At 44.4% G+C, this 23588-nt stretch overlaps 2 protein-coding genes across 3 annotated transcripts; one reads left to right on the top strand and one right to left on the bottom strand.

Moving 5' to 3' along the window:
- Window positions 1-357: 357 nt before the first annotated feature.
- Window positions 358-5344, top strand: FICD (FIC domain protein adenylyltransferase). The gene is made up of 3 exons (XM_055708700.1): window positions 358-458; window positions 1457-1798; window positions 2735-5344. The coding sequence occupies exons 1-3, from the start codon at window positions 380-382 to the stop codon at window positions 3808-3810; spliced, it is 1497 nt and encodes a 498-aa protein (XP_055564675.1). The 5' UTR covers window positions 358-379; the 3' UTR covers window positions 3811-5344.
- A 538-nt stretch (window positions 5345-5882) lies between these two features.
- On the bottom strand, window positions 5883-23507 carry SART3 (spliceosome associated factor 3, U4/U6 recycling protein). 2 transcript variants are annotated; one of them, XM_055708687.1, is made up of 19 exons: window positions 23304-23507; window positions 22301-22427; window positions 21136-21240; window positions 19525-19709; window positions 18400-18505; window positions 17521-17645; window positions 16898-17053; window positions 15640-15778; window positions 15115-15222; window positions 14651-14728; window positions 14390-14448; window positions 13220-13329; window positions 12808-12920; window positions 12287-12363; window positions 11754-11922; window positions 10575-11026; window positions 9732-9884; window positions 7907-8094; window positions 5883-7293 (listed from the first exon to the last, which is right to left on the bottom strand). In XM_055708687.1, the coding sequence occupies exons 1-19, from the start codon at window positions 23478-23480 to the stop codon at window positions 7113-7115; spliced, it is 2808 nt and encodes a 935-aa protein (XP_055564662.1). In that variant the 5' UTR covers window positions 23481-23507; the 3' UTR covers window positions 5883-7112. The 2 variants fall into 2 exon arrangements, with proteins under 2 accessions (XP_055564662.1, XP_055564669.1); XM_055708694.1 differs by having other exon boundaries at window positions 10575-11023.
- Between the last annotated feature and the right edge of the window lie 81 nt (window positions 23508-23588).

Raw genomic sequence — 23588 nt, 5'->3', positions numbered from 1 at the left:
CATCGGCCGGCCCTGCAGCCTCAAGCAGGCCTGGGCGCCCCCGGACACCTGCCCCGGGGCTGAGGGGAGCGCCGGGGCCCGCTCCCGCCCAGGCCGCAGCCGTCGCTTAGCAACAAGGAGGCAGCCCCCCCACGCCCAGTGCTTGCTATTTAAAAGCTGGGAGCCCGCCCCGTCTCCGTTTTGCCCTCTTATTGGCTGTCGGCCGTATGATTGGCGTGAGCGCTCACCACTTCTCCCCCTCCACGAGCGTCTCCCGCGTCGGGGGCGTGGCGCTACTCGGAAGACGCCACAGGAAGCCGAGGGCAGAAGTAGGGAGGCCCACGAGCGGAGCGTCCGCTGTAAGCGCCAATGGAAAAGAAGAAGAGCGGCGGTTCAGCCAATGGCAGGGCGCGGAGGGCGGGGTCCGGATGGGCGGGGCAACTGTAGCCGGCCGCTGGCGGCTGCGGGAGGCGGCAAAGGTGATGGGGGACCCTGGGACGGGGGGACATGGGGGAAGCCCGGGCCGCGGCGGGTGCTGGTGCGGCCGGGGGGACCCCGGCGGGTTGGGGGGGCCAGGGGTCCAGCCTGCGGGAGGGGGAGCTGGGGGGACGGAGGAGGAGCAGCGGCTGGAGGGGAGCCGGGGGCGGGGGAACGTGGATCCCCAAAATCGTTCAGGCTGGGAAAGATCTCCAGGATGGTGGAGCCTGGGCGCGAACCCTGCACTGCCAAGGCCACCGCTCAACCACGTCCCTGCGCGCCGCATCCGTGTGGTTTTCAAACACTCCCAGGACGGTGACTTCGCCACTCCCCTGGGCAGCCCGTGCCAGTGCTTGACCAGCCTTTGGGTGGAGAAATTTTTCCGAATATCCAACGGAAACCTCTCCTGGTGCAGCTTGAGGCTGTTTCCTCCTGTCAGCTGGGAGAAGAGCCCGACCCCCACCTCCCTACAGCCTCCTTTCAGGAGTTCAGAGTGATCAGCACCCCCCGCCCCGAGCCTCTTCTCCAGGCTGAGCCCCCCCCAGTGCCCTCAGCTGCCCCCCATCAGCCTTGTGCTCCAGCCCCTTCCCCAGCGTTGTTGCCCTCCTCTGGACACGCTCCAGGACCTGAGGGTCTGGGGAGTGGTTTCCACACCGGGAGGACATGCAGGAGCTGTGCCATATGCGTACAGGACAGAGCTCCTTCATCCCTGTGGAGCCCAGTGCCCACGCTGCTCACGGGCACCAGTGTCCCCTCCTGCTGCTGCATTAGTGTATAGCAGATGCCATGAGGACTTGCATTATGCTGAATGCCGCGTGCACCCTGCCCTCGTGTGCTTAGGGGTGGCAGGGAAAGGTGGGTGCTTGGGATAACCCCTAACAGCTGTGACAGAAACCCAGAGCAGGGATGCTGAAGTCCATTCAGGTGCCACATCTCCAGCACCTCACCTGCCCCATGACATGGAGGACTTGGCTAAAGCTGTTGCTGTTTTTGTTTCCAGGTAGGAGCAGTGGGAAAGGAGATGTTCCTCCTGTCTGCACTGGAGGCAGGATGAATCTTGTGTCTATGGCGACAGATCCCGAGTTGAAATGGATAACGCTGTGGGTCCGCATCAGGTGGGCAGCCGTGCTCGGGCTCCTTCTGGGCTCCCTCCTGCTGCTGCTGCTCCCACTGGCTGCTGTGGAAGACCAGTGCCATGCAGTGCTCAAAGGACTCTCCTTCCTGAAAAGTAAATTGGGCACAGGCTCCTTGGGGGTCACCAGATACACAGGACAAACAACTGAACTGAGCGTGACCTCCAGTGGGCTGGAGCTGCTGGTGCTGAAAGGCAAAGCCTCCCCAGGTAAGTCTCCCTGGGTGGGCACAGGGGAACAGCCCAGCTGCTGTATGATAACAACCCACACCCCCTGCCTGGTGATCTCCTGTACCCCACAATGGTAATGAACTCTCACTGCCCAACTGCAAATTAACATCAGCTGTAAATGACCCAGAGGTCAGATGTGCCATCACCGGCAGCAGCCCGACTGCATTCCATTGCCCTGCAGAAGGGCGATGTGCTGATGTGCTGGCATTTTCTCAGCGTTGCTTTGTCCCTCAGAAGTGTTTTCCTCATGCTTTTGGCATTAGTAAGTTTTGTTAAGGGAACTGGAATATGGAGTGGTGTTTTAACATACAGTAAGCTGGGATAAATGGTATTAATCCTGAAATCTCAGCTGTCATAGAACAGCCTTTCTAGCAATGACAGGCTGCGGTTCTTGCCTTTATCGGCCAGGACATTAATTTGGAAAACATTCAGAGGAATCATTACAATTCCAGCACTGTATCTTTGTTTGCATTGAAGTTGTTATTGCTGGGAAGATGTTTGACATCCAGTAAAAAACCCAGAAGTGCCGTTAGCAGCTGTGGGCCGTGCTTCGAGCAAGAGAACTGGCATTATTGCCGAGAGAATGTGTATAAGACTCTGTGTCCCCCCACACAAAGCGGCCTGGTGGCCCAAGCAAGTTCTGCTGCGATGGCTACGTGCCTGTGGCCAGCTTGAGCCGTGCTGCTCACACACGCTGCCTCACCACGCTTTCTGGAACAGCTCTGCTGCCGCGTACTCAGCCTGTAAACATGACCTCTGCGCCTGTAGCCTGGCAAAGCCTGGAGCACAAGTTCTCAGTTACGGTTCTTAGAGACTGGCTTTATTTAATTTTTGTATCGGTGAACAGTGACAGTCCCCAGCGGTTTTCAGTAAAACTCACTACCCTGTTATCTAACTCTTATTGTTGCATTTCAGAAGTGAAGTTAGAAGCCAAAGCAGCTCTGAATCAAGCCCTCGAGATGAAGCGCCAAGGAAAGCGGGAGAAAGCCCACAAACTCTTTGTGTATGCCCTCAAAATGGACCCTGATTATGTGGATGCCCTGAATGAATTTGGTATCTTTTCTGAAGAGGAAAAAGACATTCTTCAGGCAGACTATTTGTATTCCAAAGCACTAACCATTTCCCCTTGCAACGAGAAGGCTTTGATCAATCGGGACCGGACGCTACCTTTAGTTGAGGAGATAGATCAGAGGTATTTTAGCATTATTGACAGCAAGGTTAAAAAAGTGATGGCGATCCCCAAAGGCAATTCTGCCTTGCGCAGAGTGATGGAGGAGTCCTATTATCACCACATCTACCACACGGTTGCTATTGAAGGGAACACTCTGACGCTGTCAGAAATAAGACACATCATCGAGACCAGATACGCTGTTCCTGGAAAAAGCTTAGTGGAGCAGAACGAGGTGATTGGCATGCACGCAGCTTTGAAATATGTCAATACCACACTGGTATCACGGATAGGCTCCGTAACCATCAGTGACATCTTGGAAATACACCGGAGAGTGCTGGGCTACGCCGACCCGGTGGAGGCAGGGCGGTTCAGGACTACCCAGGTGTTTGTAGGACATCACATACCTCCACATCCCCAAGATGTGGAGAAACAGATGCAGGAGTTTGTACAGTGGATTAACTCGGAAGATGCCATGAGCTTGCACCCTGTGGAATTTGCTGCGTTAGCCCACTACAAGTTGGTTTACATCCATCCATTTGTAGATGGCAATGGAAGGACTTCACGCCTGTTAATGAACCTCATACTCATGCAGGCAGGCTACCCACCCATCACGATCCGCAAGGAGCAACGGGCTGAGTATTATCACGTCTTAGAAGTGGCCAACGAGGGCGACGTGAGGCCTTTCATACGCTTTATCGCTAAGTGTACTGAGACAACTCTGGACATGTTGCTCATCGCCACCACAGAATACTCTGTGGGCTTACCTGAAGCAGATGGAAGCACTGCCGGATGCAAACAAACTATCCCCGTCAAGACTTGAGGGTTGTGCACGTTCAGGAACCAAGGAACGCGTGGGAGAACAGAATGCCAAGCCACTCAGTATTCCTGCTGGGAAATAACTTGACAGGAGGTGTCACTCTTTAGCATTTCATTTATTTAAAGTGTCTTACATTTGATTAAATTAATATAATTTATTTATATACATTATGCCAAGCTGAAATGTGAACTGTTGATATTGACTGTGCACAATAACTTGCTTGTGCTACTGGAAGGAGAGGGGGAGACATGTCAAGAGGGGCTCAACAAGCTGAAATAGAATTTAATTTCTCCTTAAGGTTAGCTTTGAAAAGCTGCTTCAATCACAACCCTTCACCTAGTCAGTCAACTGCAGTCTTGTCAACTGCAACTTGTCAAGGAGCTGCTAGGCAAGACAAAGTCTTAACCAAGTTGTGGCTTTTGTATTACCTCTTCCCTGTTGATTAAAAAAACCCCACCAAAAACCAACCCCAAAACACACCCCTTGCAGTAACAGCACTCCCCCAGTTATGTTAATCAGACTCTTTCCTGTCAGTCATACAAGTTTGACAATACTGATCAGGAAGGAGGCTAAACTCCAGTTCAGCAAAGGCATCTCTCCGCTCCCATTTCTGTTTTCAGTAGCACTTTGCAAGTTCACTCTCAGTTGCCTTTCCTAGGGTGAGTTTTGTACAACAAGAGGGAAGTACTTAGTTTAAGATTATAGATCGTGTGACTGGAAGAGGAGAAGAAATACTCTCTTACGTCACTGAACAGTGAGGTGCTTTTGCTATGCTTCGGCTGGAAGGTCTACCTAGTGCTCCTGAGGCCTTACCTCAGATCCCACCCCAGCACGCAGGATCCCTGGGGAACTACAACTGTCCTTACACATTTCAGCTCAAGTGTTGGAAAAGGGCTTGCTTCTGCTAAGCTGTGGGCAGAGAAGGTTTTATGTATAACAGCGAGACAAACTTTATCACTTGTGCCAATTTGGTAAGAATCTGTCTAGCAAGTCTGCCAAAAACTTGATTTCTTCAATCTACACAAGACAGCTTTTCACAATTAGTTACCAGGTTGCATTACTACTGTGGTAAATGCGTCAAGAATCACACGAGGCCTCCTTGTGCTGCAGTGGCAGTTAGCACAGTACCTGGAAGCTGCTGTGCAATTCAAAGCAGCATACTTTATCTTTGCTTTTAAGGTAAAACCAGCTGCAGCCTAACACAGAAGAACAGTTCCTTCTACCCCTGCCTGCCAGCTGTGTAACAGCATTAATTGATCCCAACTCCTGTAAGTCCAGGTAACTTTGATTCAATCCAGTTTAGAGTGCTGTTAAACCCTCTGTAAAACAGAATAAGCTGTTAAGGCTGTCCCAAACCAGCATTAAGTTTCTTCTCTTCTATCTCCCCTTACCTGCGAGGCAGTTAGGACACATTTTATGCAGGCAGACAGTAGGACAAGACTGGGAGGTATCTATATACCACAGCATTATGCTCTGCTTATGTACCAATTATTGCTGACAGGGAAAGCAAACAATAAATGAGGAACGTTGTTCTATCCTTACGGTGTGCTTATTTTTGTAGCGCAAGGTGAGTATAAATAAAATCTGCACTTTAGAGCTCTGGAGGGAAAAAATGTTATTTTAGTAATAGTTTAATAAACTATTTTACTATTAAAGTCTTTGTTTGCAATAGGCTGTTCTCAAAACACTTTTCTGCTGCAATGAACTAAGAAGTGGTCACAGCTCAGTTTGTGGAGTAGCAAATTACACAGCACACATCCTGGCTCCCTCAGCTGTGTGTAACTGCAGCATGGGGTGTTACAGAGGGCTCTGAAGCAGCAAGTCCAACCCCAGCAGCCAAAGGAAACTTAATTCATCACTAGTGTTGTGTACGTGCCTGCCTGTGATGAGGGCAAGGCCAGCCTTAGCATTCCTGCCCCACAAATCAAAGCATATTGAAGTGTTATTAGAATGTTTCTAAGCTGGTTTTGAGGTAACAGTCCCTTGCTGTATCACTACAACTGCCACTGTTAACACTGTTCACAGCTATGAAGCAGACTCCTCGTTTCAAAGTAAAGCCAAGTCAAACCAGCACAGAAGGTAAGCACTGAAAACAGTTTTATTCACAGCAGTGCCTGTGTCGTACAAGCGAGCTTGGTACCAGGGTCTCCCCTCACACTCAACCCCTGTGGGTGTTGGCTTTCCAAGTTAGCAGCAGTTTTAGTTGAAAAGCAGTAATATTTCTATCCAAGATCGGTACCAGATTACTTTGAAGTCTGAGACGATTACTGAAGGGCTTTCAGGATATTCATACTAGATGGAATGAGCTACTTAAAGGTAAGTGACACTGTGTATCTCAGTGCACCTGAGAGGTGAGGTACATCAGTATTACCCAGCTGCCATAGGATAAGTGCAATTCCAAACACCCACATTTCAACAAAAGCAACAGTATTTATAAAAAACCTTTGAGAACTTGAGTTTAATAAACCAAGAAACGTCAGCTTGCACTTCACATTTGTACAAAACCATACAGAAAGCACCTGCAAAAGACATGAGCTAGCTAGCTAAAACAACCAAAAAAAATGGTCCTTAGCAACAGCACGTACAGATTTTATGGGAAACAAAAATTACCAGATCTAAATATCATCTCATGACACTTAAAAATAATAATTTGAATGTCTTTTACAAATACACAATATAAAAAACAGGTCAACTGGGAACAGAACATTAGCCGAATACATATACATGTATATTTGTGTATATACATATACACACATATGTATACAAACTCTCCCAATACTAAAATAGGCCATTGTGGTGAAGTTACTAGCATCTGCCATTTAACTCTTAATGGAAGGAGATGAATGTCCCTGCGCGTGTGTGTGTTTGGGTGGAAAATGGGTTCGCTGTCAGAGAGAATGACTGCAATCACAATCGGAACTGACCAGTGGAGCTTGACAAGGTTATCACTAGGTTTTCACATCACATCTCATTCGTTAATGAAAGAGAAATTTGTAAAGTATTCATAAAACTTGATGTGGCACCCAACCTGTACAGGAAATATTTCCCCGCTCATTACCCTCAATATGAGGAATCGCGTAACGCCATTTTACCAGAACATAGTATAATGCTTTGCTCCTAGAAACAAGAGGAAAAAATCCTGGATTTGTACCATCCTACACTGATCTCAATGAATGCAGTAGTCCAGAACAGTATTTACACATGATTGTGACTGGCGTTCTCTCCTTGCTAGCATAAGGACACAACATGGCTTCCATAAAAGGCATTTCACATTTTACCAGACCTGCTGATTGCAGACTTTTTGCTCACTTTTTCAGTAGCATCTTGGCAAAATCAGCATTGGACATCTGTTTAGGCTCCTCGGGGGATTCGGATGAAGTTGCTGGTGAGTTCTGGACCATCCCATTCTCAGCCTTAGCCACAGGGTTACTCTGGCGCTGTAACGCACGAGGCATCATCGAAAGCTGTGTCCTTCCCTTCCCTCGCCTGGAGACAAAAAGGGACATTTAAAAATACGCCAGGCCTCTTTGGGCATACTGCTTTAGCTTGGGGAAACAAGAAGGACTTTGTTCACTATGAGGAATGCTCATTTAAATATTATTCCTGTCATTTGTTTCAGTAATAAGTAGTGCAACGCTTTCAATGGGTGCCCTTTGAAACAGTACACCTAAGTTCTGGCAGAAAACAATTGCCCAACAGTCCCCAGAAACTGAAGCTCCGTGGCACATACAACACAGCACCAATGCAGTGCTAAGCAGCAGAAGCACTCCGGAAGATGAAAGAGCAATGTTAACGCTCACTGTGAACAATGGCTGGTTCTCCAGAAGGACAGGACGTGGAAGTTATCAGCGCTCACATGCTAATATCAGATCCAACAGCATGTCTGATGCCTGATACTTAGTCACTACAGAACTGTTTCTATTGATAAAGAAGAAAAACCTGCTTTTCCTCATCAATCCACCAACCCCATTTTTTAACGTTCAGCACTTTTAAAATTGTTGTCTCACATTCTAGCTGAGATTCCTACACTTTAGCATATAAAGAAACTCTGTTTCCTTTTCAAGCATCACCAAGCAGCCTCCCTCTCGCTAATACTTACGCTCCATAAATCTGTCGTGGTACTGCAAACTGCGATGCTCTGCCTGCCTCAGACTTGTCTGGCAGCTTTCGGAGAGGTGGGTTACTGATCATCACCTTGATGACATGTTCCTTAACCATCAGGCCATCCATTTTCAGCACTGCCTGTGAGGCCTGAGCTTCATTTTCATATTCCACATAGGCCAGGCCCTAAATAAGGAAAAGAGGTAACCTACATTAGTTTGAGTGCTTCTTTCTCTGTGTGACAGCCTTTGTGAGTTATTTGGCTAACTGGTAGGAAAATTGTACAGAAAGTAGACCTTAACATGGCTAAGAGTCCCAATATTCTTTAGCTAAAAAAGTTTATCTACAACCTGCATTTCTTGACTGTCATCCACAACACCCTAATTTGTGGAAGAGGTATTTAAAAAAAGAGGGAGAAAAGAGAAAACCAAGATCCCAGTAAATATAACAAAGTACTACAGCAGTGGCAAGTCTTCACTTCTTGAATCTGGTACTGGACAGATTTGGATTCATAGGGGAAAAAAGACAAATGAATCTATACAGCTAGAACAGAAACATCCACACAAACTCTCCTGCGATTCTTCACTAGGCTACAACTTGTACCTAAGGAATCAAGTACACTAACACAGGGCCATTGCAGCCCCCTCAGTTTCAAGAGCAGCAAACCCCATCTTAAGCAGCTCCAACAGGACTGACAGGCACCATCTCTAAAGAGAAAGTCATCGCTGCCTGGAGAACAGCGACTCTTTGCAGGAAAAGGATCTGTGTTGACTTCACGAAGTAACAGCTGCTAACTGCACCGATAACCAGCTGCTAACGGCTGCTGGTACACCTTCAGTACTTGAGTCTTACTTCCAGCAAATGGACAAAAGGGCACCCCCCAGCATCTGCTGGGCAGGCTCTTACAGCAGGCACACTAGCTGTGAGGCATCACCTCTCAGCTCTGTTATTATTGCTCTTTTAAATGACATTCAAACTCTTAAGCTGTATTTTTTTTTATGATCCAGTTTCACAGGAAATACATCAAATTTTATATAATGTTCAAGGTAGATTTATTTGTGGTTTAGGCAGAACCACAGCTCCAACTAAGCTCGGAACATGGACTGCAAGACTTGGGGTACGCATGAGAGCACTTGTTATAATGTATACGTGCAACCGGAACTGTACTTGAGAATTGCTAAGAGCTATAAAATATATTTTAAAAATACATGCACAGCATCACCAGGATGGCACCTGTTAGAAGTGCCCGACATGCAGACATAGCCAAGGTGTCAGGTAGAATTTTGGCAGAGCAGCAGCTGGTTTAGAGTCTCTTATTTAACAAGGAGTCATTTATTCCAGGAGGGAAATAATGAGCCCTGTCAGAAAGAGGTGGCTCATTTCTCACTGGCAGATCTATTACTGCAGCAGATGTTAGGAACAATAGCCTCAAGAAACAGGTTTCACTTGGTATAACTGAAGAAAGGGAGGAGGAGAATCTATCTAGTCAGTAACTTTCAAAATAAATTCTTTGCAGACTTAATAATGCCTATTTTTACCATACTGAAAGCGCTGTAAACATCTTCCCCTCTATACTATTTATATCACACATTCTTCTTCTGCAATTTAAGAAGTATTTTAGAAAAATTCCTCTTCCCCTCCCATTTATTTGTTGGCACAAAGGCACACTGGGGTCTACAAATCCAAGCATTTCTACAAGTTTTAAAAGACAGCTAGGTTGGCAGCTTTTAAAAATAAAAACCCCTACTTTTTATATCCAAGCTTCACAAAGAGCTTCTTTTTGAAGGACTGCTTGAAATTAAGAGTGCATTAAGGATGCCTACCTTGGGTTTCCCAGCTCTGTTAGTGACCAGCCGAATGTCTTTCACATTCCCATGTGCTTTACACACATCTTCCAGCTCTTCCTTAGTGCAGGAAAATGGCAAACCAGATATAAACAGTTTATGTTTCTCCAGTGTAGTGCTATACCTGAACACCTGAAGAAATGAAAAGGCTGTTAGTTAACAAACCAGTCGGAGAATCCAAAGATTTTAATCTATTATACCCTCAAAAGGTTAGAGTACTTCATTATTTGTGGGCTCCAAAACTACCTTAAAGCCACAAGCAGTATCTTGAAAGATATTTGCCTATAAACATAGGCATACACTAAGGACTCACAAGTAAATGCTTCTAAATATCTACATTTCCTTCACAGTGAGGACAGCCATTGATAATGTCTTCTTGCTCAGTTATCACTATCTGAACATTAAGTTTTTGTGTGCAGTAACTCCATAATGCAGAAAACCACCGATTATACAACCCATCTCTAGTACAGACCATTAACAAGAACGAGTGGGTTGCGCAATAAATGCCCACAGCTGTCTAGGCTCAACCAAAATAAGTACTTCACAGATGGAGGTGCTCAAGTAAGGATCTGGGTACATCACACCAGTAACAAGCTGCCCTGATTAGCAGATTTCTGCAAATCTTGGAGGAAGCTAATGTTAATCCTGCTTTATGGCAAAGTACGCAAGAACTCCCAGAAAACAGTTTTACTGCTAAGACATAACATTACCATTCCAAACTCAAGTTTATTAGATGCAAGCACTCAGGAAGCAACAAACTTTGACAGCTTTCCTATGCAGTCCCACTGTTCAACCTACTACTTGAAAGAATAAAAAGTTTACCTTAAAATCTGGATTTTTGTTCTTGTCAACACATGGAGAAACAAACATTGGTCTTCCCTCCACAACTTTACGATCCAAGCCAAGAGCTTGGAGCGCAGATTTTTCTTCCTTGAATTGTACGTAGCAGTAGCCCCGGAAAGTCCCCTTGTTGCTGAATACTGGACGGATTTCTGCTACCTCCCCACAGCTCTCAAAGAGCTCTTTCAGTTTCACTTCAGGATCTGCCATGTTGTAGGAAAGGTTGCTGACGAAGACGGTAACATTATCTTTACTACTGTCGTGTAGAACTTTGGGGATGTCTTTTCGACTGGTAGATGCCTTTTCCTTTTGGTTTGCTGGGTAATCTGGCTTTTCAGGTCCACTTCTTCCAAACAGCCCAGTTTCTACCTCCATGTCTTCCTCAAGAAGTATGCCATCCCCATCTCCCTTGTGTCTCTTGCTGGGCAGCTCTGCTGATTAATGAAATTGAAAGCCTTAATAGAAAAAGGTTACACCTTTTCATTCACCATTGAAATTAAGTTGTCCTGCATCGCCACTACAGAGTTTGGAAACAGCATGTGAAACCACAAATACAATGACAATTCTTAAAGACAAAAAATAAAAACCTCCCTCAGGTTTTTAATAATGAGCAACAACAGATTATTTGACCAAGACGGCAAGGACTTAGATGAAAGCAAAAGGAGTATTTTTCCTTCTTTCTGTCAGTTACAGCTACTGATCTATGCTCTCTCTTTGTCTAATGGGATTAAAGTAAGAAAAAAAAATAATCTAGAAGCTCTCAAAACTCCCAGGGGCAGTAATCTATTAAAATCTTCTGTTACCACCTTCTAAGAGAGTGCTACAATACTGAATAACCCAATTTAGACACAGCCTCAGCATCACATGATGAGTCAGGAAAATTACTTTAAAACCAACTGAAAAACATCATAGTATTTCTCTGAAATAAGAAAAGTCTAAAAAAAATCTCTAGAAGTCCTTATAAACATATACTTCTGTTGGTCAAAACCCATTTAGCCTTGCTTTCATTTCATTATCACAGTGAAGACCTAGCAGAAAAAGACCCTGAAGACAGCAGCTCTGCAGACACCACTGATAGCACCTCCCTGCCTGCCTCTAACAGAGAGGAGATAACCAATAACTCTGTTGCCGCATCTGAAGTTTGAATTTATTATCTTTTACCTTCTTCTTCTTGTCCCCATTCAGCTTCATCATCATCATCTGCTTTGCGCTTGTCTCCAATCCTTGTTTTTTTGGCCTTTTTGGAAGCTTTCTTTTCTGCCCGAGCCTGCTTTCGTTGTTCAGCTTTCTCCTCCTCCTGCTTTGCCAGAGCAGCTTCTTTCTCAGCAGCCTACAAAAAAGCAAGATTTTTGCTTCTAGTGACTCCAGGCTGCAGAGCATTTTTCTGAAGTACTGAACCTGGAGGGTTTTCTCCAACAGGATCATCATTTAAAGCACATCTCAATTGTTTGCTCTCACAGCTTATCTGGAGTGCATGTTACTTTTGTATCCATCCAGAGGTCCAAAGGTGAAAGATGAAAAGTATCAGAAGAGGTTAACCACAGCTTTAAACTAAAAATCAATAGTTCTGAGGCTTTAAGACAATTCAGGATTATCTATGGGAACCAACATTAGAAATGTGACAGTCAGACAAGCATAAGCTTAATATAGGCATTTCCTATAAAGGACTTGGGTAGTTCTCAGAAAGTTCTGACCTTTGCTCTTTGTTCATTAACTCGAGCTAATCTGTTTTCTGTTTTTTGAACAGCTGCATCCCAGTCTTCCAATGTTCCTAAAGGAGTTAAAAAAAAAAAAGCACCTTGTATTTAGCTTTCCCATAATTTGAAAATACAATTCTAGATGAATAAGAGAGTCAATGTGTTCACAGAACTTGCTCTTAATATTAACCATTACATACAAAAATTCTATCTATAACGAGTAGCCTTCAAAGATAAAGAAAACAAAACCCAAGCAGAGCTAAAACCTCACATTTATAATATGACACTCCAAAAAGGCATGGAAAAAAACAGGAATTTCAGTAGGCTTCAAGTCAGGCCAGAAAAGAAGAAGAAAAAAAAAAAAAAAAAAAAAAAGAAAAAGAGAGCTGCTTGTGTATACGACAGCAGTGAAGAGATAATAACCCTTCATCAGAACACAAAACACTAGATCAAGATTCACTCTGTGTCATTGTACACTAACCAGACTGGGTAAAACAAGATGACGTGCAGCGAGTTACCTTCTATTCTCTCCAGCGTGAGCAGCACCTCACAGACATGCTCTGGATAGTCACTTGTGCACTGCACAGCTCGATGCAAGGCCTTCCTGCAGTGCTGAGTGTCACCGTGAGCTCTGCAGTAGGGAAACCACGGAGTAAGGAGCAAATCCTCCACATCAAGATTACAGGATAGGACAGTTAACTGCATTCTTTGCAAATGTTTCCCCTCTTCCTCAGCAAACTCCCACTACGCTTTGTTGGTCACATTACATTGTCTAATACTTCTGAAATATACTGCAGAGCTGCTGTAAGAACCTCAAAAGCCTAATATAGACCCATATGATGTACACCCACACTAAGCATCTAAGTTTTTAGTTTCTCCATCTGTGAGAGACAGAAGTTAATCAACTCTTCCAACCAGTTAGGCTCTTACCTTTCTAGGTTATAATATTCCAGCCACATGTTAGCATATTTGGCATTTCCTTTAGTCATGATGTTGTCCCAGAGTTCTCTGGCTTTCTGCATGTTGTTACATAAGCGGGCCTGCAACACAGCATCCAAAGTATTCAATATAATTTAGGATTATCTGTTCAACACCGTTACCCCACTGGCTCCCCTCTACCCCCCAAAACAAGAAAACACTAGCAATGATGCACACAGACCCTCTTTAGAGTGATCAAAGTGAACACCTAATGCAATCCTACTACTGAATAATACTTCCCTGCCCTTCCGTTACATCAATCTTTGGTTTTGGCTCCCACATACGTTTCATTTTGGTCATTATAAAGAAGTTTAGTTGCTTCCAAATTTCTCCTTTTGTCATTACTCAGGAACATACCTAACAGAGCACAGACTGAGAACTGGTTTTGTGATAGAAGTGCTTAGGAAAGGTAGCAGGGGAAGAGGGGAAAAGGATTAAGACACCCAAGTGAGATTCACCCAATCTAACTGTAGGGGTACACATGTATGCCTGACAACTGACTTATTAGAACTGCTTTAGCATAAGATGTACCTACTTTCTCCCTCCACTAAGTGGACAGAAAGTGAAAGTAAGTAATTCAGATTCAGGCTCACATTGTTCAGGAGGATTACAATGCCTGAAACTTTGGCAATTCATCCCATGCATTATGCCCAGAGAAATTACAGCACAAAAGTAACGTGACTTATTCTGATTCATACCAGCCTAAGGCAAAGGAAGGAAAATAAAACATCCACTCGCAGACAGTGACTGTGCAGCATGCTGACACCTGCACTAGGCTAAAACTAGTTAGCGTAGGCAGCACTAACTGCGGCTAGCCTGCTAACCAAGTTACACTCACATTTCTGTACCATACTGCAGTCACAGCAGTATAAACATACTAACGGTCCCGACAACCTTCTCAAACACAATGCTGCTTCTTTCCCAGGATGTTGTGCCTCAAGCCTGAAGCAACACTATGTGCTTGACCAGTCCAGAAACAGGAGTGGAAGAAGAAAAATTTACTCATTGGCATTTTGTCTAGGTAACTGCACAGTACAAAACGATTGCATTCTGTGGTTGCGATGTTAAAACAATCAATTTCCTCTAGTCTAGGAATTTAAATACAGCAGATGGAAACATCACCTCAACTCTTGCCCAGTTCTGCATGATCGTGCAGGATGGATCTCCACTCTCACTGAATCCTGGGAATAAAAACAAGTACTGTTTGTGAATGGCTCTTGGAAATAAAGTGTTTATTAAACAAGTTCTACACTGCAGATGAAATGTTTATCTGTAGCTTTCTTAAAACATTCGAGACACTTGAAGACAAGTTAAACATTGTGTGGAGAACTCATCTATAAAATTATTTTGAACGAGAACAATATACTGGATGATTGAACTTACGCTCTTCTACCTCTTGTTTCAAATACTCCACAGCACGTGCAAACGCAGACCGCAGCTCTTCTAGTTCTTTACTGGAGTCTTCAAAAAAAAGAAGAAAGAATGTCCTTCAAATAATTTTTCATCTCCCATCCATCTTCCCTAACACCCACAATAATTTTACTGGGGGGTGGGGGGAGCCAAAATTTATTACTTCAGTAAAACTCACACCGTGCATAACGAGAAACCCATCAAGTACCTAAAATATAAAAGGCAGGGCAGTTTTGCAACAGCACAATCTATTCTGTCAGCAAGGAGCTGCTTTAAACCAACTAAGTTCATATATTTTATAGACACTAAATGGCCAGAAAGTAGGTTTTGTGAAACATACGAAACTATTATTATTTTTTTAAAAAAATACCACCTCTGTTTCAGAGAGGTACATAGAAAACAGCTTAAATATTTATTGACATATATATCATATATACCTTGTGTAAAATCCACCCTTCTTCTCAGGTAATCAAGATATGCCTGCCAGATTTCTACATAGTCCGTGGCCTGAATAAAACCTGCATTCAGAGCTTTCTCAAACATTTCTGAAAGAAAACGGGGGAAAAAAAACCACCCCACATAAATATATTTACTTTTCAGATACAGACAAAATTCGCAAGCTACAGTGTATAGCACAAAGTAGTATCTGAGCACCTTACATTTCCAGGAAGACAAGAAAAAAACCCAAGAAATCCTACATATGGTAAATTGGTTTAGGAAGTTAATTCAGAAGCCAGTTTAATTCAGTAATGTTCATACAAAGTTGTTCACTGCTTGCTCAGAACTGAAGCTGCGCAACAAAAGCGGCTTTGCCCTAGAAGCACACTACTATACATTGCATCAGCTTTAAGACTGTTGCAGCAGGATGAAAGCAAAACCTACAAGTCACCATTTGTCACATCTTATTCAGAGTGCAGAAAGCAGTACTGTAAAGAAGTTTTGCCAAGACGGTCTGTCTTTACCAGAAATAATGCTGTGATCCACTCTATGCCTCTCCATTGCCAAAAGATATCTAATCCACAGCCCAACCGTCCAGGGACAATTCCTAACAGCGCGGTCATGAGCAGACAAGACCAATTCTTTCACTTTTAGCTGCCGGTCCTGAAATAATCATACAACAAAGTTCCTGTTAGCCAGGGAGACCATCCAAGACAAATACCAGCTTATAAAGGTCCAACACCTTAAAAACAGTACTTTCATTTTCTATTTGAAAACTTATGACAAGGTATGTATTTTAAATTCTATACTCCTAAAAATCCAGTGAACACCTTCAGATCAAACAGGATATGCTCAGGAGCAACACAAGCAAGACTCCATGCCATATTCAGCCTGCACTATCTAACTGTCTGCTTCTAACCAAGGTATTTTCTGCCAACAAGATAAATGTAATAAATATAATAAAGGCCCAACTGTTCCTGGTACATTAAGAAGAGGGGAGGAAAGGATATAAGAAAGAGGGTGCACACACAGCCTACTCGGACAGACCTCATTCCATCCGCAACCTGCTGTCTCAGGCTGGGAAGATAGAGACAACAGAGCAGTTCAGCCTAGATAAGCCTCCTACAGCAAGTTACACGCCTCTTAATAGATGGTCCTTCTGCCCACATGTAAAGCCCTGCCTCTCAAGTTCAGTATGATACCCCACATGTAAATATAGGCTGAACATCTGTGTTTGCTTCAGCTTGCTGGAAAATTAGGGTTTTTTGTTTTCCACTACAGAACATTCAAGACAGCACCGGCAGCCCTCAAACAAGCGCTTTCATTAATTTATCTGTGTCTCCTGAAGGAGAGGGAGGCTTCTCAGTGATTCAGACAGCACTGAATTGCTTTGCCTACAAAAGGCTAGAAGAAAAGGAGGGACATCCTCGGAAGCAATGCCTCCGGATGACTAGCCACCAGAGACCATGCCACAGCTTAAGCACAGCAGATTACTCCTGGTCAACACAAGCCTCGATGCCCACACCCACTTTAATTCTGCAGTGAAAACACAGAGCTAGAGAAAGAAGTAAGCAAATGCTCACTCTGATCAATAAACACACCACTGAAAACAGGAAGAAACAAAGAGCAAAGTGAAAATCAGTTTCCAAAGAATTTAAAAAACTGAGGGACAAGACTGAGGTAGAACTTACTGGTTGGTTGTTTATCACTAAGATTTAAAAAAGAAAACCACACATGACACAGAAAAAAACCCTGAAAACATTGTTAGCTTTTTCCACTTACCAAATACTGATTGTAGCGTGCCCAAAGATCTGGCACAAGGCAGTTCTCAGCCAAAGCCCTCTCATAGATCAACTGAATGCGAGCTGGATCACCTGCTTTCATTTCAAAATCAATGTAAGCTTGATATTCTGCTAGCTTTGGTGTTTCAGCACCCAGCTATAAAACAGACAAAAGACACAAAAAATTAAACTCTTTAAACAAAGCACAATCCAAACAATTAAACTGTTATTCAGAGTAGACCTCACGCAAAGCTTTACAGAAGAGCCCAGCCTCTAAATATCAAGAGCTTTCAATTTTCATGTATCTCCAAATACCACCCTGGTTCTGAAGCCATTCATTTTTACTCCTCTTAGCCCAGCATGCTCATCAATGTTGGAAGAAACAGCTGAGGTGCGCATGAGCACTCTGGAATAGCCTGACACAGTCAACAGATTCAAGTTTCCAGTATAACCATTGTGAGGCTTCTAGCCTCACACTGCTCACAGCTGAAGAGATCACCTAGCAATACTCAGCTGCTTTATCTCTGTGATTAAAAAAAAACCAACAGTAAAACTGGGGCAGGGGAAATCACTCCAAAGCAATTAACTCTTAGTTTTAAAGGAAAGTGTAAGTAACAGCATTACCAGTGCCTCTTCATATGGTTTACACTTCTCCAATTGCTGTAGAGCTTTTTTGTAATTCTTTATTATTGTTTCTGGAATTGGATCTTCTGACCACTCCTCGTATTCAGCATATGACGCCTCCATATCTATTAAAACAGACATGAAAACCACATCAATAATGCACTTATTGGACTAAATAACCAGATTTCAACCTATACTTGATTCTAACACGTATTTGTATTTTTATTTACACTTTCAACCTTAACTATCACACTACTGCATGCTTAAAGGGTTCAGACACTTCATCTTACAGCGCACCAAAACACAAATTCAGGGCAAGTTATTAAAGCTACTGATTTGAATTTAGAAAACCAAAGTGGCAAGATTGTCCCCAGGCTTTAATGAAAAAGAAGAACCTAAATTCTTTCAATGTGCAAATGAAGAAGTCAAAGAACTGTACTTAACTTTCTCCTGTAAGAAAAGCAGCAAGAAGAGGGACTCAACAAGGAGTCTGAAGTATGAATTAGACACAGCAGGATTCTAACAATCCAGCTGTCAGCACGTACTACTCCCCACCAACCAAGGTTTTATGGAGTGATCTTCACAGCTGAATTCCTAGTTCCTAATGGTCATGTTTTGTGCTCATCACTTGCACTTTAAACAGCCTCAAATTATGTACTGAAGAAACAGATAAATCAAGTTTCAATGAGTAACAATATTTCTGAAAAGGGATCTGTGCATCGTTCATGAGGCCCTAAAGACAGGCAAACATCATCGATTAAAGAACACACAAGTACTACAGCTGCAGTTTGGCTCTACCAGAAGCATAATCATGACTAATGCCTGGATCACTGTAACACAGCATATCCACACCATCTCTGCAAGTGCAATGGCTCTTACCTAACAGTGGGATCCCCAGCTGGCGCCTGAACAGCGTGTGGATCTTCTCAAGCTGGCTGCAGAGCATCTGCTGCTGCTCAGGAGATGGAACACTGCCAGGAGCTGGCTACAAACAAAAGGATTGAAATTTAATCAGTTCCCTCAAGCCTGAGCTGATGAACATGATGGGGCATTGTTTATGAGTTGGGGGATCTGGGCTCCAAATGACTACATGATCCTTGAAAGACAGACACAGCCATCTTGCATTTCAGAGGTCACCACTGTGAAAGCTAAAACTTGGAAACTGCTAGACTCAGAAGCTGGATGAATGTGAAAAGTATTCTCACTGAAAGCTGACACATGCATAGGGAAATGATAACCTGAAAAAAAAAGTAAGCAAAAGTAAGCAGCATGTGATCATGCAGTTTCACAAACCCACTGGGCTGCCAGATAGTTTTTCAACAACTCCCTGGTGTGAGCACAGATGATTTAGAACTTCCAGCTTTCTTTCTGTTTGTGAACGAAAGATATTCTCCTGTTACCCCTTTGTTAGGGCATTTCACAGAAGAGGGTTGGAATGGATCTTTAAAGATCATCGTGTTCCATCTCCCCTACTGTGGGCAGGGACATCTTTTAACTTCCATATCTTATGTAGTACTGGCAGTCTTGTAAAGGTGACTTTTGCAGATTTCAAACTCTATGTTCCAGACATAATATACGATCATCCAAAAGTCATAAAAAGCGTAAAATAATGAATGAGTTAAAAGCTGAGAAGCAGAAAAGTAGAAACTAGAAGCAGAAAACAGTCTAGAAAAGTAAACTTGATTGACTACGTGCAAAAATATTCACTGGCAAGAGCATCGTTTAATAATGAAGCTACTCAATTTCAAGTTACTCTTATCAGTTCAAGCTAAAGCAGCAGAGTGACACTTTGTGATCTTATTTAAACACAAATCCATTACTATATCAACTAGATATACAGAACATTTTTCCCAGACCAAAGGGTCAGTTCCTGCAGCTGAAAAGAAACAACTGTGTGACATTACAGCCTTTTCTCAGAGGAGACTGATGAGGGGGCAGTACAGGATGACTTCAGAAACTACACCACAGCTTGTTTCTTACAAAAGCCCAGGAGCATGGCCTTACCTGTGCCGTTTCCAGTATGGCATTCTCAAACTCACGGTACGCTTCCCATAAAGCTGTTCCTTTCGTCACATGCAGTCCAACCGCAGTTAACGCTCTCTCAAATATTGAGCGAACTTTCTCAATTCCTCCTTCCTGACCAATGCCACCGATTGAATACTGGGCATATTCCAACCAAATTTCAGGACCTAAACAAAGTTAGGAGAAACAAATGACCTAACCCTCCCAAAAATAAATAACGGTAACTCTCTGCTTCCCAAATACCTCATTTGCCACATGTAAATAGACCACCACATGCCAATTTTCTTCACCATCCAATGTAGTAGAGAAAAGTTCAAGTATTTTATTCTATGCTCTTGGTTCAGCACCAGCAGCTACAGTTTTCTTCTGAAAGAAGCCATGCTTGTGGTTGCCACTGACTCCTGTGGGCCACCTCTGGCACATGAGCTACATCAGAGATGCACCAAGACCCCCCAACAACATTTTCTTGAGCACATGTACAGAGCTAGGACCGCAAAGCTGCCACACTCCTACATAACTCAGACTAAAGTAGGTCCTTCTTCTCTTTCCACACTACTATACTTGCCTGCTCAGCAACTGCTTAAGCAGCTAACTATGAAGGCGAGAAGGAGGTGCTAGAACAGCGTTAGCTGCCTGGCACCTCTCCTGTCAATAGCAGTCTGAGCAAATTAGGTTGAAGAATCCCCAGCAGAGACTATCCAGCCAAGAGATGTCAGACTGCACATCTCAGGCTCCACAAGTAGTCCTTCTGAACTCCAAGCGCAACCCAGCCACAGATCCAGAGGATTCTTCCTCTCAGTTCTTCACCTCTCCATTCCTTCTCCCTGAACGACCACCAACACCCTGTTAGGTGAGCTATGCTGGATGCTGTGACATTTTGTATATAGCTTCTGCAAGGGATTTGCCTCGATGTTACCAAGCCCTCTATGCTTCTTCAGCCTTCAAGTTTTCAGCACCCCACCACAATGTCCCAGAGCATGCCGTTACTCAGTGCTTTAAGCTACAGCTGCAGGCAGCTCCTGACAAACGGAGAGCCAAGACACCACATACTTCCCATGCTTTTAACCGGGATGATCAGAGCCTGGTACCACAGCATGGTTAGGGTTACCTGCTTCACAGGATTTCAAGAAAGCTGTCTCTCAGACAGTAATCATGAGCTGTTCTGAAAGAGCTGTCAGACAGTAAAAGTGGCAGTGAAGACAGTGCTAACCAGCATGGAAGACAGCAGTGGAAATGAACCTTTTAAAAGCATTCGCTTTCCTCAAAGACCGACCTGAAGAATCTATAATGGGTAATAACAGAAAGCATTCCCTAAGCAAGTGCAATACCTGCTGCTTTTAGAGATTAGAGAAGTGCAAAACATGCATTTACAACTTTTTACAGCATTTGCTTAGGTCTTAAAGACTGCAGTGGCACTTAAAACCATTGCCTTTGAACGGACTTAACTCCAATGCCTCAGAAAGTCTAAGGATCACTTCACACTAATATTTTTTATCCAAGTTCTGTGTTATAAGAGAAAGAACTTTCCTAGAAAAAGCAAACCATAATCCAAATGCAACACAATACATTTTACAGCATATATTAACAACTTACAGATGTAGTCTTTCACAGCTCTCTCAAACAGCTCATAAACTTTCTCCCGCTCAGAGCTTTCAGAAGCCATTTTTATCTCATCCTTCAACCAGTCCAGCCAAATTTCTGGAAGGAAGACGTTTAGAATACATCATCAATATTCAGAAAGAATACGTTAAGCCCACTTGTTGATTTTTTTATGAGAGTTTTTAGTAACAGACTTAAAAATGGGGAGCTAGCCAAGGCAGAGAAGAGAGCAATTTTAGCCTCCACAACTACTCACAATGAATTTAAAATAAAAGTTTGGCAGAGATCTTTTCAAACTGGTACTAAACAAGCACACTCTTATTTAAAGAGAGTGGAAGTTGCAAGCAGTGATTTATCAGTAACTCAGGCAGAGGATCAGTATGCACCAGTAACCAAAGAAGCAGCACCCAGAGATACAACTTCACTCATACATTTACAAGAGACGGTAAGTTTCCAAGTTTTAGACTGCAAGTTTCCAAGCACACAGAAGGAAACCTTCCTTCGTCAAGCCTAAAAGCACACTGGTGGAGCAGCCTCTGCAATATTTACACTGCCTCTGCGTTACGAATAAAACCAGAAACACCCACTTCAAGGGCTACCTACAACTTCCACCAACATCCTATTTTTTTGCTTCTTGACTATGAAACTTAACTTTTGGCAGGAATTCATCTGGGCTCTGAGTCACATTCACTGACTCTTACAGGAGCTGTTTCAGTGCTGCCATCCCACAGCTGTATGCCCTACAGCTAAGGCAGCACAAGCAGACATATGTCTGTCCCTGGGCTACAGCAGGCTGCATCCTGGCAGCCACTCACGCAGCTAACAGAGCCTAGAGTAGACAGGCACACAAAAAACACCCCCTCCCACCAGTACCACACTACCACAACTGGCAGAGGACAGCACAGTTACAAGTGGCAACAACTCAAATTCCTGCAACAGGCTCACTATCCTGCATCTGCCAGAGACCAAGTTCAACGCTGGCCATTAACACCAGCAGCACTCAGTTGAAAAGTCCCAAATCTGTTCTTCTAGGTTTCTCTGGACTGGAATAATGTTGGTGAAGGCTAGCACAAACACATTATTTCACTACTGAAACAACAGCATTTTACACAAGTATAATTAAGCTGTATCAGCTGCAACACAAGGAGATGTTCTGTACCTTCGGTAAGAGGGAAGAGTTCGCTCATCTTCTGACGAGCTCTTCTGAGCTTGACCAGCTCTCCCTCCTGGCGGAGCAACTTTATCAAATCCAAGTGACAGTTATAGTCAAAAGCATTGATGGAAAGCTTTAAAAAAAAATATATATTTTTTTAGAAGCACTGTTTAGTGATTGACACGAAGAAATCTGAAAACTTTAGCAGAACAGAACTTCATACTCTCTTTTGGGGCGCACACATGTCATCGTGCATTCACATAGCCAAGACAACACCTACCTTCCTGCATGAGTTCCACCAAACTTCGCTATTGTTCGCAAGATACTATCAGGTCACAAGCAGACATTTATAAAACAACGCTTCCAAATTTAACAGACCTTTAAAATTAAGCTGAGAGCTTAGCTTATGGCTCTAAGCTCTAAAGGTTACTGCTCAGCAGAGCAAATGCCAGCAGCAGCAGTACAGCAGCTACCAGCCGCAGAAACAGATGCAAAAGCACAAAATTAAGAAAGTCTTTTTCAACAAAGCTAAACATGCTCTAATTTCAATAAGAAAACCCCAGACAGCTGTTTTTTTTTCAATGAGTACAAACCGTCCACTAGGCCTCTCCTCCAATTTCCCTCTCAAAAAAACCCACCCATCCCCAAACACTTAGCTCCCACTGCAAACTCCACGTTCCAGTCCTGACAGCTCCCAACACCAACCTACACGAGCACCCCCGGATTTTTTCCCCGCATCACCACAACTGCTCCAGCAAACAGGCACAATAAGCGCCCCCCGCAAGGCCTCAGACCCCCGGAACGAGCCCTCCCCAGATCCCCGGCAGGGCTCCCGGGGCGGGGGGGGCCGCGACCGACGCGTCTCTTGTAGCAACGCGGGCCGAGCCAGGCCGCACCAGCCCGGCCTCCAACACCCGCTCCTCGGGGCCCAAAGCCCGGGTCGGGCGGAGGCCGCGGCGCTGCCCTACCGCCCCCTCCCCACATTGCCGCCGGCCCAGCCGGGCCCCACCTGCTCCTCCAGCCGCTGGATTTCAGCCTCGTTTTCCTTCTCCTCATCTTCACCATCACCAGACGAGTCCGAATCGCCCTCATCCTCCGAATCACCTCCCGACTCGGGATCGCCCTCCGGCAGCCGCTTCTCCTCCTCCGCCGCCACCGCAGCCGCCTCAGCTCCCGCCGCCGCCATCTTATGCAGCTCCCTTCGCAGCCAGCCGCGCTCCGCCGGCCGGCGGGGCTGCCCCCTCGGCGCCTGTTCCGCCGCCGCGTACTGCCGCCGGGCGAGCGCGGCAAGGAG

Source organism: Falco cherrug, chromosome 1, assembly GCF_023634085.1.
Source record: "Falco cherrug isolate bFalChe1 chromosome 1, bFalChe1.pri, whole genome shotgun sequence".
In the NCBI taxonomy this organism is placed as follows: domain Eukaryota; kingdom Metazoa; phylum Chordata; class Aves; order Falconiformes; family Falconidae; genus Falco; species Falco cherrug.
This window is presented reverse-complemented; position numbering and strand designations above follow the sequence as displayed.